Raw genomic sequence first — 15,552 nt, 5'->3', positions numbered from 1 at the left:
AAGCAGGAGAAGACTAGAAGAAGATGGGTAAGTGTTTTCTCAGTTCTCAATAATGTAATACAAATGTCTGTTAAGAGAAATGGTGGCGGTCAAGGTCTGGAAGGTATTGGCTTGTATTGTTTTGTCTACCTAAAGTATGCTGATTGTGTGAGAAGGATAATCGCATTTTATTTAGTCTTGGACTGAGTTTTTTTTACGCTCTAGAAGTTGTGGTTGGGCAGGCTGTAAATGTTCCTCAGATCCCATTTTTAATCCGGAAAATCATCTCAGTCATGTGAGATGTGGAGGATTATGTTTACTCTTCCTGTTAAAAAAACCAAACAAAAAAAACAAGACCGGCTGGACAAGTCGCTCTCACGTTACACACACGTCCTTTCCGTTGACTGAAATTTCTCTGGAAGAGCTAAATGGCCGCTTACTTAGGCACTTATCAGATGCTTGGGGCTTTCGAAAGCCTTCATTTAGACAAACTGTATGTTGGGGAAAAAAGGTTTTTCTGACTTCCTTTGTGACTTCCTTTGTAAGCAATTTTGAGGGCTAACCTAATTGTCTTGATGTAAATCAGACTACTGCCAGCTCTGTGAATCGGACACTGTGCTGCTTCTAAAGATTTTCTGTGTCTCACAACCAGACGTAATCTCTTTGAAACCAGCCCTGTGCAGGTCACTTTACAGTAGTTTGGAGGATGGTGATCATACCATCTGCAGTTCTTCAGAGCTTCTATCTTATGTCATGACTTCATATCTTCAAGGTGAACCAACTAGGTAGGGGTGTCTGATGAAGTGGACAGTGAGTGGCACTGCTGTGTCTGATCCACTCTTATCAGCACTACCTACACTACTAACACGCCACCACCATCTCCGTGTCACTGCAGTGCTGAGAATGACCCTCCATCCAAATATTCCATTTTCTGTGGTGGACCATTAAAGAACAGGGTCAAAAGGAGGCCGACAAAGTTTGCAGAGAAACAGGTGGACGACAGGCGGTGGAGCTGATACAATGGGCCGTGTTCATGCCAAGCCGGGGGAGGGGGTCATAATATTCTGATATGACTGTTTTGTCCACAAATCATCTCTTTGTCTTGTCGCTAAAATATGTTACCAATGTCATAAAGTATGGAAAATATTTGCACTGATTTCCTCTTCCACTGAAAAAATCTCCTAAGTCTGGCTGGACTGGTTGCCATTTTGGATTTCCTCAATGCTCTTTGCGCTTCACTGGAGAATTTCTTTGGAAGGATGAAGATACGTGACATGTAATGAGCTAAATGACCCGGTGTGGATTGCATCTGCAGCATCAATGCAATTATCTAGCCACATATTTTGACCTGGAGGAATGCCAGATCTGTTTTGCTAGAGAAGATCAAGTCTAGTCCTGTCTACATTCCGAAGGACTTTCTGTGGAACTTGAGTGCACAGCTTTCTATCATGTTTAACAACTTGGAACCTTTCCTCAAAGGAATACTTCAGGGTTTTCCAATCTCTGTGCCACTGACAAAGATGTGGATGTTTTTCCTTGTTTGACGCAGGAATGAGGGTGCACCATTCTACTGTGCAGCTTTGGTGCACAATCATGCAAGTCTGCATGGACGGGTCATCAGAAGGATACCTGACCTGTAACCTCATTCCAAAAAGTCAACGGGCCTCTTGACTTTCACTGTGTGTTCCTAGTCTCCAAATGTTTGTAGGTATGAACCTCGGGCCCGAGTGGTCCAGCAGACTAAGGCGCTATCACTATGATCAGAGGATCACTGGTTCGAATCCTGGTCGTGCTGCTAGCCATCGGCAGCCGAGGCCCCAAGAGAGCACAATTGACCTTGCTCTCTCCAGGGTGATTAGATGGTGCTTTCTCCACACATCGCTTCACTGTGGTGCTGGGCTGGGCCGGTGTGTCTGTGGGCAGGTGCGTTGGTTGCCCGGTGATGTTGCATGAGCGGCCGTTTGAAAATTGTGATGCTGGACTGCACACGCATTGGAGGGGCGTGTATTGGTCTGCCCATTAGTGAGGGCATTGTGTGTGATGGGGGGGGGTCGAGTATGTACGGGTTGGGTAATTGGAGAAAATGGAAGAAAAAAAGATTTACACCTGCTCCAGACTACACATAAGAGGGCTAATGTCTGCATAACATTTATTAAAAATATAAAAACATAAATAATAAATAATTTTTTTTTTAAAATGACACCCAACAAGCAAACAAAACAGTTTTCCTAAAACAGCCAGTTATTCCATGCTACGTCCAGTAGCCTGAACAGAGCCACTTTTTTATTTTTGTTTGTTTGTTTGTTTGTTTGTTTGTTTGTTTGTTTTAATTAGGTCAATTAGTAACTTAATTAATAAGTAACCAATTGTTAATTAACTAATTAATTAGTAACTAAGAATTATTTCACTATAGAGATGTTTAGGGTCTATGATAGCCACCAGTGGAAATGGCTTGACTCATGCTGCTGGGTTTAGCAGACAGAGCTCTGCAGAGAGAAAGCATCTTTATAGGTCCTTCAGATTTGTTAGCTGTGAGTGGTGACTGACTTTAGATTATCAAGATCCATTCAACGTCTTATAGCCAGGAAGGGAAGTTCATCAGATCCATGCTTCGTCAATATCTGTACTGGCGCTGTCCATGCTGGGTTTCTTGAGTACTTAAGCTTTCCAGTGGGTGACTGCTGACAGATCAGGAATTTCTCAGCCCTCAGTCATCACAGTATAATCCCAGGAGTTTAAGACGGCTCTAATGCCTCGCTATTCCAAGTTCCAGTACAGTACGCAACAACTATAAATAACAACAAAAGATGCTGATTTGAACACACTTCATTCAGACCATTACATGTATGTGTGTGTGTGTCTGTCTATATATATAGTTATATATTTGGTATATATAACAAACTAGCCTCTCTGTCAGCCCTGGTGATGCTATACTCTGCATGTTTTGTGTTGTCCCTTATAAAGACCCAGCCTGTTACATGAAGAGCTTTTTAAAGAAAATGACACAAATGAGCATAGCATGGCAAGGGAATTGTCAGGGGCGTTTTAGACTACTTGTACTGGGACATAAAGTACAGTGGTACCCCTCTGGTTGCCTAATAATATTACCACTACTGCTAATAATAATATTAACAATAATATGTTAATAATGTTATTATTAATATTTCCTTTGCGGCATAAAACTACACGTGAAACTGTGATTTTGTACTTTCAATTAATGGTACCTTGATAACACTAGCTTTTTAAATGTTTTTTAATGTATTTTTAAACATTTTTTATTGTTATGTCTGCTATATCACAACGCTCTTTTTGTAGACTTGTCATCAAAGCCCCTTTTTATTAGCTAGCATGGATAAAGCTTATGCTAACCTAACTGATGCCATTGCTGGTTTAATTAAAGGCTTTGCTTTAGGGGATGCTGGGGCATTATGGGAAATGTAGTGCCTGTAGTGATTTTTTCCTGCTGTTATTTTAGTGGGCACAGTTCACTGGTTCATGCCCCTGTGCCCCAGCAATGACACACCTGAGAAAAATAGTGCATCTGGCACTGGTGTGGTACAGTGTCTGCGTTGGACTTCCAGCACAAGTCGGGGTCACTTCTTCTTTGTAAGATTAAACTACACTGTAAGTGTACTTTAAAGAAAAAATAAATCAAAATGTGTTTACATTTAAGATTACATAGCTTCATTTTTGAGGGTTAGTGTATATTTGTTAATGCAACCCACAACAGAGGCAAGCTGTTGCCCTAAAAAGCTTTGTTGAACAAGTTTAAGTTAAATGTACATAAGGTGCTAATCACTGGAAGTTATAAAAAATGCATTTTGTTAAGCTGTCTGAAGCCAAATTTTACATTTGACTAAATTACTTTCCAAATAAAATACACTTTTCTTAGCATGTATGGTGTAGGACAAGTATGGTACACTACCACCCATGGTAACAGATGGGCTACAGTTTCTAACTGAGACTGAGCCATCAAGGTGGAGCTATAAGATATGGGGTGCTAATGAGTGCACATATAATCACAGTTTGTAATTTCTCTTGAAATTCTAAGCTTTTACTAAAGTTGAACCATACCTAATAAGATGGCTTTGTTCTTTCTACAGGCCATATGTGTCATGACGAGTCTCAGTGCTTAATGATCTCCCTGATCTTTATCGTGGCTAAACTGAACCCATGACATAGCAATGTCTGGCAAAAGAGCAGCTGAAAGACTGTAGGGGCTGTCTCTTAATTAAGTGATTGTTCTCCAATCAAGCATCCACTGACAGCTATACATGCCCATACAAAAACAATGCCTCCACCATGTTAGACAGATGGTGTAGTGTTGCTTCAGATCATGAACCTTTCCTTTCGTTCTCTATCCTCAGGTTAATCTTAGTTAGTTATCTTCTTCCAGGACTGAGCAGGTGTTGTAGATGCTTCTATCAGTCTAATCTGACCTTTCTGTTCTTGAGTGTTAGCAGTGGTTTGCATCATAAAGTAAACCCTCTGTATTTACATTCAGGAAGGTGTCTCTTGATGCGTAGACGATGACAATGATACGCCTACTTCCTCAAGTGTTCAAGACTTGACTTAATATTTGTCATTCATGTTTCTTCTTATTGGCTTATTCCTGGTCTGGTCACAGTGGGTCCAGAGCCTACCCAGAGTCACTGAGACAGGAAAACCCCCCTGTACAGGGCGCCAGTCCATCGCAAGGTACCACACATACCCATTCACTCACAGCAAGGAGCACTTAGGCATGGCCAGTTCAGTTGATGTTAGATTAAAGAGCCAGAGTGAGGGTTAGGATTAGGTTTTGGATGGTTAACATTACGGTTAATGTTACTTTTTGGTTGAGGTTAAGGTTAGAATTAGGGCCAGGATGAGGGTTAGGGTTAGGGTTAAGGCCAGGATGGTGGTTATGATTAGGTTTGGGCTACGGTTAGGATTAGGGGCAGGACGATGGCTAGGATTAGAGTTGGGACTGAAGTTAAGGTTAGGATTAAGGTTTGGGTTAAGGTAAGGGTTAGGGCCAGGATGATGGTTAGGATTATGTTTTTCGATTGAGGTTAGGGTTAGAATTAGGGCCAGGATTAAGGCTAGGATTAGATTTTGGGTTGAGGCTAAAGTAAGAATTAAGTTTTCGGTTGAGGTTAGGATTAGGGTTTGGGCTGAGATTAAGGTTAGGTCCAGGATGAGGGCAAGGATTAGGTTTTTGATTGGCTGTAAAACAATGACAGCACTAAACTAATACAAATTTATTCTTTTTAACACAGCAATAACTTTACTGACAAATAACACATTGTAACCGCTGGTTACTGGATTTGTGTTTATTGTAATTTTTTTCACATTTTAGTGTTTTTACAGTCAAAAAGCTTCTAATGCTGAGAACAACTACACGTATACAGATATTAAAAACACAAGAACTTGGAATATAAGTGGTGCAATACACAGTTCTTAAGAAGCATGAAAGTTCTTGAGAAGGAATATTAGCCCATGTTTCTTGAGAAGCTTTGTGTACTACACCAGAATTTTACATGCTCTATATTTATTACTGAAGTGCAATCTCTCTCTCTCTCTCTTTCTCTCTTTACCTCTCTCTCTCTTTCTTTCTCTACCTCTCTCTTAAAGTCACAGTTTGTTTTTCACAGTATGTTCATATATGACAGAAAACCCTGGATTATGTATCTTTGTAAGGATTACATTACAAAGCATTTAGTTGCTGTCGCTCAGCAGATCGTTGCTGCCACACAAAAACCTTGAATCTTCCATTTTTGCCATTATGTGAATCTGGCAGTGGTTCTTTACATTGTATCAGACTTTCGCAATGTCTTTTTCCTTCTTCCATTGAAATTTAAGAATGTTTTTTGTCCTGTAAAGTCGCCATTTTCAAGATACAAGGTTTTTGCATGACAGTGACGATGAAGTCACATTAATTTTTTCAATAGCAGCTAACAATGTTTCACTGGCTCCTCAGCAAGTCCAAAAACTACTGGAGAAAAGCAAAGAAGCGGTCAGTCATGTTTTTCCCTTGTTTCCCTTCGTTCAACACACTGCCTTATTTGTTGTCTAGGTGTTGCGTGATGGTGGCACAGCCGTGGTTGCTCAGGCTGCGTGTCAGCGCCATCTTCTCCGTCACCTGGCCGCTCTTTGAGTCAAATGCCCACGTGCGGTCGATGGCGGCTGCAAACTCATCACGACCGCCCACGACATACACCTTCCCGTTGCACACGGTCAGACCACAGCTCTCCTGAAACAACATAAACACACAAACAGGAGTGGATTACTACAGTGCGAAAGTATGTTTGGAATCAGGTTCCAAAACCACATACTATATTATTAGATAGTCGGATCAAACTGATGACTGACTGGAGAAAAATTCCAACGCTACAGCACGAACCGTGTTTCAACTAACTGAGGCTCAAATCACACACGTTTAGAGGATACCTGAGAGCACAAAGTCGAGTGAATGGTCGACTGTTTTCCCACCTGTTTTCAGAGCAGGACATCACCAATCAGTGAACACTCACAGTGCCCTCACCCTGTTGCTCTTTTAAATGCACATGGGGGAATGAGTTTATTTGACCATGTACTGGATTAGACTCATAATACACAAGACACATCGTGTCTGCACAAATACTGCAGTATACAGTACTACCATCACACTGCTCACTGGCACTCTGACACATACCACTTTCATGGGCAGCTCTGCCGCTTTGCTCCATGCATCGCTCTTGGGAGTGTAACAGTAGATAGCATCCAGGAGACCTCCAGCCACGTAGATAGAGCCATTAAGAGACACAGCATTTATGCATCTCTGAGAGAACGGACAGGGCGACACGTATGTCCACTGGTTTTTCACGGGGTCGTAACACTGCACCTGAAACACACACACACATATATGCAGCATACATATCAAATTCTTTAATAAACACACACTTATATCATAGCACTGCATTTAAAGTAGATCCCCCTACAGCAGTTTGCTGCACAGCAGTAGAGACCTTATGATCAGTTTGGCAAAGGTTGTAGAGACATGTAAGCATGTAAACATCAACCCATCAGTTTAAGTTTCCTCAATCCGGCCGGTTTCATCCAGCTGATGTGGTGCCCGAAGTCATTAATCTACAGATATCCTTTAAACTATTCACCTTGTTGACTCATGCATGCCAATTTGCTATGGCTGGAGGCATTGTTTTCAAAACATGTCTGTCACATGACGCCTTTCAACGCCAGCAAGGTGCTGCTAACTGCCTCTGGCTGTCCTACAACTGTATTTGTTTAGGTACCAGACTTGACAGTGTCTTGCCACTGGTGCTTTTATGTTGGGTGATCTCGTATGTCATGACCTCGCACTTCAATATTTGAAAGCGTGTACATCGGTGTCCGGTGCCTATATGTAGGTGCCCATATGTAGGTGCCCAGGCAAATGTCCATTGCATGCATTCCTTACATGAAAGGTCTGTTTTTCTGAGGAAGCCTATTTTCTGCGGCACTGAGATGCCTTCAACATAACGGCAACGAAAAAAAAAACCCTTTACATATTATTCTTGGAATGAGGAAATACAAGCTTGTGTTTTCCAAGGTCGTGAGGTCATAGCATGAGTGTATAACTCACAAAAGATGCCTTCTCGTTTGAAGCTATAATCAAAGGTATGAATGCACTCAAGCACCACTGCACTTGTTGGCCATTGTGTCACTGAGGCCTTCCTAATTTTGTAGGATGCTGCCAATGTACGACTGCACGGCTGTTTATGTCCCTGGCATTTGGCCCATTCCATAGGACAACACATTACAACCAGAATGTTTATTTATATGTAATCCTGCTTAAAAATAGAGTGCCTATTTATTTCCAGACAAGATTTAGTGTTTTGTCTGGTAAAAGTGTTTTAGACTTTTACATTTATGGCATTTAGCTGACTTCCAGAGCAACTTAGGTTGCTCATATTACAAAGGTGTGCTATTGTAGTGTTAGGAGTCTTGCCTTATTCATGTAGTGCAGCACCGCCATTCAGACCCAGACCCAGAATCAAACACCAGTCTCTCACAGAGTGTGGTACCTCACTGGCAGGTAATGGGTTTGTCCATTGGGCCACACCAACCAAAATGTGTAATTCTAATGGCAGCATTATTTCTCAAAACGCTAGAGTGTGAATTGTACATGGTGGTACAGTGTGGAGCATCTTTTTAGAATGTTCAAAAAATGGAAGAAATACTGAGTGTGTTTACATGCACTTAAAAATCTGATAACTGTAGAAAGTCTGATTTTTTCAGTAATCCAATCAACATGTTTACATGCACTTGGGCAGTCAGATAATGGGAAAACTCTGGGTTTACATGAATCAAGCGATAATCGGATTTCTACTTTTTAAAACCACTTTCTCTTTTTGGTATTTTAGTGGAATAACAGATCTATGTTTTTAAGGAAGGCACACAAATCACATAACATCAAGCCATCAAGTTCATTACTAAATCATTAGATGCAAAAAATATATCTGCGATAAAAAGACACATCTCTGCATGGACCCACTTTATCAGCCAATATGGATCTTCATTTTTTGTGGTTTATAATAGCACATTATAATGCCCTTCTTACAGCCTTCTTTACGCTGCTGCAATAACAGAGACAAAACTTTTTTTTTTTTTTTGAACGAGTGACTGTTCTATCTTGCTTTCTAGGCCTTACTTTCAAAAAATCTGTGTATGCTGTTTACACAATCCCTCTGTGGTGAGTTGACAAGCATGTTGAAGTTTCAATAGAATATGATGATGAACAACATCATCTACACAGCCTATCATGATTTTGCCTGATACTCAGGTGGCATTAAAAGGGCTTTGGTTCTTCTATGGCATCACTCAAAGAACCCTTTGTAGCACCTTAATTTTTAAGAGTCCATGCAAGTCATTTTTTCATGTTTAACCTTGAATCTTCATGACTTTTGCAGATTTGTTGTAATAAGATCTCTGCTGTTCTTGTATTAAATGCCTGCAATTTAAGATGGCCTACAGCAAAGTAGGCTGCCACCACGACTGCATGCCACTGCTAGTTGTACTATGTTTAACTACATCTGCGACAAAATTAATTGGAACCTTGATCAACTGAATCATGGAGATTCCACAATTAAAATCATGCAGAAAGGAATGATGCTGCACTGGAAGTTGAGAACTTAAGAGGTTCGGGTGACAGCTATGACTTGTTTTCATTTCTCTAATGTCTTGAGCCAGGACAAGCCACAAACACTGACTGGCTGAGGCATGTTAGTCGCTGTGTAGGCTACTGGACATCCACTCCTGGATCCCTACTTTTCTGCTATTTTTATGTTTATTTCCAACCCCCACCCTAACATATTATCCCGATTCAGCCAATCAAGGACTTCAAAAGCCAGAAATGACCTGGAGCAGGTACAGTAGATTATGTTTGGAACTAGACCCTGCAAAAAAGCTGGATCTCCAGGACCAGGGTTAATGACCACAGCTTTAGGATATACCTGAGAATCTCACCTTGTTGGTGTTGCATTCTTCACTCACAGCCCCACCAATAACATAAAGTTTTCCAGCACAGCCAACCACAGCAGCTGAGCTGACTGGCAGCAGCAGAGAAGCTACGGCCTTCCAGGCATTCTCAAATACACTGAAGCACTCCACGCTGCTCAGCCTCTGATGCCCATTGTAACCGCCAACAGCATACAGCTACAGAGGAGACACAAACACGTCATAGGCCATCAATAACATATTTATTATATATTGTAATGTGGAAAAATTTGGACAGTCAATCAAAGCCTTTGTCTTTTTTTTTTTACATAGTTACAGAAGAAATGGGTTGATAAATAAATTTGGTACTAGACCTATGCTCTAATAGTTGGTATTACCATCTGTGGCTGAAATCATTTTAATTAGATGTTTCCCAACACCACCTACCAGTCTCTGACATCGATTAGGAGAAGGTTTTTGCCAGTCCTCTATGAGCTGTGTGATATTGAAAGGGGTTCTTGCATGCACAGTTTTCAAATCACACAGCATCTCACTGGGATTATCCAGGCTTTGACTTGACCATTTGCAAACTCTCTATTTCTTTCTATTGTTTCATTCCTTGATGGATTTACTGGAATGTTTTGGGTCATTGTCATGTTGCATGGTCCACTTCTGCTTTGGCTTTAGTTTTTGGACAGATGGTCTCATATTTTTCTTAGTTCATCTCTGAGACAATAAAGAATTCATTGTAGATTCTATTAGGAGAGCTTACCAGACCCTGCCGCAGCAAAGCAGCCTCAAACCATGACATTTCCACCTCTATGCTTCTTGATATCTTTTGTCTAGGTGTTCTCTGGCAAACCTTAGCTTTGTCCTGATTGTCCTTGTCCTTGCACAAAATTACACAGTCTCTTTCTGATGGCATATGCATGTACATGAACTAAAAGGTCTCATAAAGACATTTTAGGATTGTTACATACTTATGTACACATCTTGTGGTCTGCTCTTGGACTGTACTTGCTAGGGCATTTTAAGTGGTAATAAATGTGGGACTGTCCTAACTTCTATTTTCAGAGGTAAATAATATTTTTAATATTTATGTTTTATAAATAATTTTCATCACAATCTCTTAATATGTTTAAATATGTAAACATAAGACAATTCACATGTTTCACATGACCGTAAATAATAAAAACAATAAAGCAAACTAGTATGATACAACCTGAGAATTTTATTTAGACCTAAATATTAAGGTACAATATGCTGTAGTATGCTTGTAGTATATTATAATTAATTACAACATCCTAAAGTCAATTACCACCTACAGATACATTTGTGTCAACGTACCTTTCCACGCAGAGAAGCCATCTTGTGCCGCCATCTGCCCGTCAGTAAGCCGCCCACGCGGACCCACTGGTTCAACGGAGACATGAAGCGCCACACGTCTGAGCTATTCAGTTGCCCACCTGCATGAAAGCACACGTACTATAACTTTAGCTCCCCCTTCCCAGACTCACAAGTGCGATAATTACAGGCCACCACCTACAGCAGCTCCTCTTGAAAACCACACTGTGGATAAGGCTTTGAGGAAAGACAAACAAAAAACAGTCGCCACTGGATCCACATGCAGATAAACATCCTCTTCAGTGGAAACCAGAAATGACAGTCATCTCACGCCACTTTTGTCATACCATCCTCCTTTGTATTCTGATATGTAGGATGTTTCCATATATGATTACTGCAATTTAAAAGCCTACACTATGTCGGCTCCTCAACACTTCATTATACACCTCAATTAGGTCTCATATTCGACTACCTTTTGGGGCTAGAATTCAAATGTAAACATCCTCGATGACAGAAACAGCACACATTGACCCAGGCTACAGGATCTTCTCAGCTGGTAGATTCATACCTGATAAATAAATGTCGTTCTGAAGTTCACACACAGCAAATTCACATTTGGCGTAGCCTGGTAGAGTGGCTGAAGGGAGCCACTTTCCTGAGATAGGATCAAGTTTCTCGGCAAAAGAGATCCTAGAAATTCCATTTCTGTCGCAACCGCCGATCACCACAATCATCTCAGCCCAGCCGGATCGCCTGTGTACACACGTTAGGGAAAACATGCTAGGTTTAGCACACTGGATACCACCTGGATTACAAACAAACTGTGTTTTAGTTTTCAAAGGTATTCAAATGGTTCATGGGTTAGGTAGTTGCAAAATAGGCTGCCAGAATCAGGAGCATTGGACATATTCTAAGACTATTCCCCTTGAGGTTGTGGTAAGTGTATTTTTCTTTGGGTCTTGAGGACTTTGTAGAACTTGAACTTGGGCTTAGCTATGGTAACATTTAAGACCAAATCTTGTTCTCGATTAAGAACCCAAAATCAGTCAGTGGTCACATCATGTAAGCTTAAATTAGGGTCAATGTCAAAGTCAAAGAATCCTAAACCAAAGTCAAAGAAATCAGAAATCCTGTCTAAGTCTAGGTCAAAGTAAAGATGACCCATCAAGGTCAGTGTCAAGAAACCATAAAGCTACATGTCAATGTCAAAATAAACCAATGACAAGGAACCCTGAACCAGTCAATGTTAATGTGAACATCAATAAGCGCTAAAGAACCCGTCAAAGAACCCTAAATCAAAGATGGCCAAACCCATGACTGACCTCCTGGGTTTTGTTCTCTCAGAGCTGATCTCTCTGCCGTATATATGGTACTGTCTGGCCTCATGGAGGAGGCTCCTGCACTCGTAGCATTCCTGCACAAGCTCATCTGCTTCCAGCTTGTCAGTAAAGAACACAGGATCCAGCAGGGGCAGCCGAAGTCTCTCCAGCAGCGTCTTGAGGGCTGCTGTTCTCTGGTTGCGCCGGTGGTAGACCCAACGCAGTGCCGCCTCCACCAGCACCTCCTCTTGCACCTGCAGTTTCTCTGAGTCCAGCAGCTCCAAAACCCTGTCCAAAGACAGCTCTAGGAACTCCTCCTGCTTGGAGACTGCATCAAAGTTTTGGTACAGGATGCCCTGGCAGCGCACCAACAGGGGCTCTATTGAGTGGAGGCCTGCAAAGTCTATGAGGCCCAGGCAGTTGGAGGGGCACATTCGCTGCTCCAAGAAGTCCACACAGGCCCGAGACAGCGCAGGAACGTCCAGCAAGTCAGCTGCATAGAAGACACTCTCCACACTTTTCTCCTGTAGCCTCACCCGTCCCTCATAGACAAAGTCCAGCAGGTGCTCCATGGCGGCGGCTGATACCTTCTCAAGGCGCACTGCAGTCTGTCGACTCTCAAGCAGCTGCCCTGTGAACATGGAGCGAAAGTAACGACTGCCAGCGCATAGTGTGGCCCGGTGACATGGGAACTCTTTGTCCTCCACCAGCAGCACCACGTCTGTGAAGATGGCGCTTTGACGGAAGGCGTTCAGCACTTGCAGGATGTGCTCGGCATGGCACGAACCTGAGCAGATGCTGTCATCTGAGCCGCTGTCTGACCATGAGTCACTCTCACTTCCGAAACCCATGGATGGAGACCTTTAAAGCCCTTTGGGAGGAGAGAGGTTTGTTGGTTTGGTGATCCACTTTGCATTTAAATAGTAGATACTGAATCTTGTGTGGTGGACCACTGACAGTAGTACCGTGGTAGTGGGAGTTGCCCACTACCATGGAGATTCAGGCACAGTGGCATTACCAGGACTTATACACATCAGAGCCATTGCTTAAAATATGCAGCCAAGACCAGTTTGTGGTCAGAAACAGATGGTGCAACAGATTCTTTATAGTCTCTAACTGTATACTAACAAGGTGGAGCTACAATTAGCCAATGATTGTTTACGGTGTGTCATCCTCCAATCATATTGCACAAAACACTACAGTGTTAAAACAGGCTACTTAAATATGTCTTGTATGTAATATAATTCAATATTACTACACATGAACTCTTAATAACATACAAGGTTTCTGCACAAACTGATCAACAATGTCAAACAACTCACCTTGCACTCTCTGAAACGTTTGACTGTAATGCAACGTGCAATGGTGCAACAGTCTTCAGTGCTGCAAGTTCAGCTTTGACACTCTTCAAACAGACGACACACGGCGCATTAACACTCCCTGTGTCCAAACAACCGTGATAGAGTGTATAAATAGGCCCTCCCTCTGAAGCAGTTCTCACCCACACATGGGGAGGGGCCTTTTACAATCTTTAATGCAGGGATATGGGGCAGGATTAGGCTTGACAGTATTGCGCCACCCTCAGTTCATGCTGTTCACACAACAACAGTAAGGTGTATAGTAGGAACCTGCTTATTTCCATTTATATTCATTCATTAATGACTTGACACTTTTTGGGCCAAGGTGCATCAACATCACAGTCTAAAAGCAATATTATTTTACTGTGCATTAAACAATCATTTTCATATGCAGTAGGGCAAATCAAAGTTAGAATTGTGGGGGGATTTTTAGACATGTTTTATGTTTGTTTTATAATTAATGCAGCAAATGCTATTACATTTAAAGTCTGATCTGGTCAGTCAATTTAAGGCCATTTGAGGGTGTATATATATATAGCTCTGGAACAAAAATCAGAGACCACCCTAAATGATCAGTTTCTCTGGTTTGACTATTTATAGGCAACGTGTTTAGGAAAAGTAACATTTGCATTGTATTTCATTAATTTCAGAAATGACAACTGCTCAAAAACAACTGCTCAAACAATGCAAATAATTATAATGCAGATAAATAAAGAATTATGAAGTAGAAGTTATTATTCAAATTTAAACAAATTTAATACTACTATTTGATATATCTACTATTTGATCACAACCCCATAGAAAACCTTTGGAGGGAGTTGAAAGTCCGTGTTGCCCGCCGACAGCCCCAAAACATCACTGCTCTAGAGGAGATCTGCATGGAGGAATGGGCCAACAGACCAGCAACAGTGTGTGAGCAGTGGAGCAGTGGAACTGTATTCTCTGGAATGATGGTGCTCTATCCAGTACTTTTGGGATGAGTTGAGGAATTAAGGATGAGGTGGGGTGGTGATCCTCTAACATCCTGACCTCACTGATGCCTTTGCCACTAAATGTAATCAAAACCCTGGACAGCAGAGACAGTTACTCCTACAAATGCAGGATTAACAGTATATGAGCAGGTGTCCCACTAATTTTGTCCATAACTGAGTCTAAATGAAGTCTCTTTGCTCTTGTAGTGCCTTGCTAGTTGTCATGTGTTTTAAAAATATAATTAAAGCTATGTATTGATGAGTGTTAGATTGGAATAAAGGTGGATTGTAAATCTCACAGGAATCAAAACAGCAGAGAATACATGTGAAATATTAATTACAGCAAGAGGCAGAGTTTCCTTGGAGGGCGTAAACAACCTTTAATCACACAACAGCCACTAGAGGGAGCAAGTTACCTTTCAGTGAGTGCCGCCTGTTCAGCAAGAACAAGAGAGAAAATAAAACAACGACGACGACAATAATAATAATAATAATAATAATAATAATAATAATAATAATAATTATTATTATTATTATTATTAAGTAGTAATAATAATAATAATAATAATAATAATAATTATTATTATTATTATTATTATTATTATTATTAAGTAGTAGTGGTAATAATAATAATCATCATCATCATAAAACTACTACTACTACTACTAGTAATAATAATAATAATAATAATAATAGTAATGATAATAATAATAAAAATACTAACTGTAAAATAATAACAGCACATTTTCAGCTCATGCTGATGGTAGGCTCACCTCCACTTTCACATTAGTGGTCTATTTAGAACACAAGAAAGAAAAACCAAAAGGAAAGGAGTGTGTGCAGCCTTAAGGGCAAAGGGGTTTTTTTTCTGGATGCAGACGTCTCATATATACCTGCTCATCACTGTTTGCTCCAGTTATAGATTCTGACAGTCTGCTGTCCATTTCAGCAATGAAGAGTCATCCGTGGAGGAAGAGCCACTCAGCACAAAGTGAGTATGTTTGATTTCACTCATTCATTTAAAGGGTTGCTTTAATAGATTTCTAAAATTGGTATTTGATTTTTTGGGATATGACATTGAAAGCTGTCTTGGGAAACACCCTGAATACCAGTGTTTAAACTCACTGA

General features: G+C 41.0%; 1 protein-coding gene across 1 annotated transcript; it reads right to left on the bottom strand.

Annotated features, from left to right (window-relative positions):
• Positions 1 to 5,316: 5,316 nt before the first annotated feature.
• Positions 5,317 to 13,502, bottom strand: klhl35 (kelch-like family member 35). The gene is made up of 7 exons (XM_072658862.1): positions 13,418 to 13,502; positions 12,099 to 12,966; positions 11,345 to 11,529; positions 10,780 to 10,898; positions 9,463 to 9,651; positions 6,653 to 6,841; positions 5,317 to 6,211 (listed from the first exon to the last, which is right to left on the bottom strand). The coding sequence occupies exons 2-7, from the start codon at positions 12,944 to 12,946 to the stop codon at positions 6,020 to 6,022; spliced, it is 1,722 nt and encodes a 573-aa protein (XP_072514963.1). The 5' UTR covers positions 12,947 to 12,966; positions 13,418 to 13,502; the 3' UTR covers positions 5,317 to 6,019.
• Positions 13,503 to 15,552: the final 2,050 nt, after the last annotated feature.

This window comes from Salminus brasiliensis, chromosome 16 (assembly GCF_030463535.1).
Source record: "Salminus brasiliensis chromosome 16, fSalBra1.hap2, whole genome shotgun sequence".
Taxonomy (NCBI): domain Eukaryota; kingdom Metazoa; phylum Chordata; class Actinopteri; order Characiformes; family Bryconidae; genus Salminus; species Salminus brasiliensis.
This window is presented reverse-complemented; position numbering and strand designations above follow the sequence as displayed.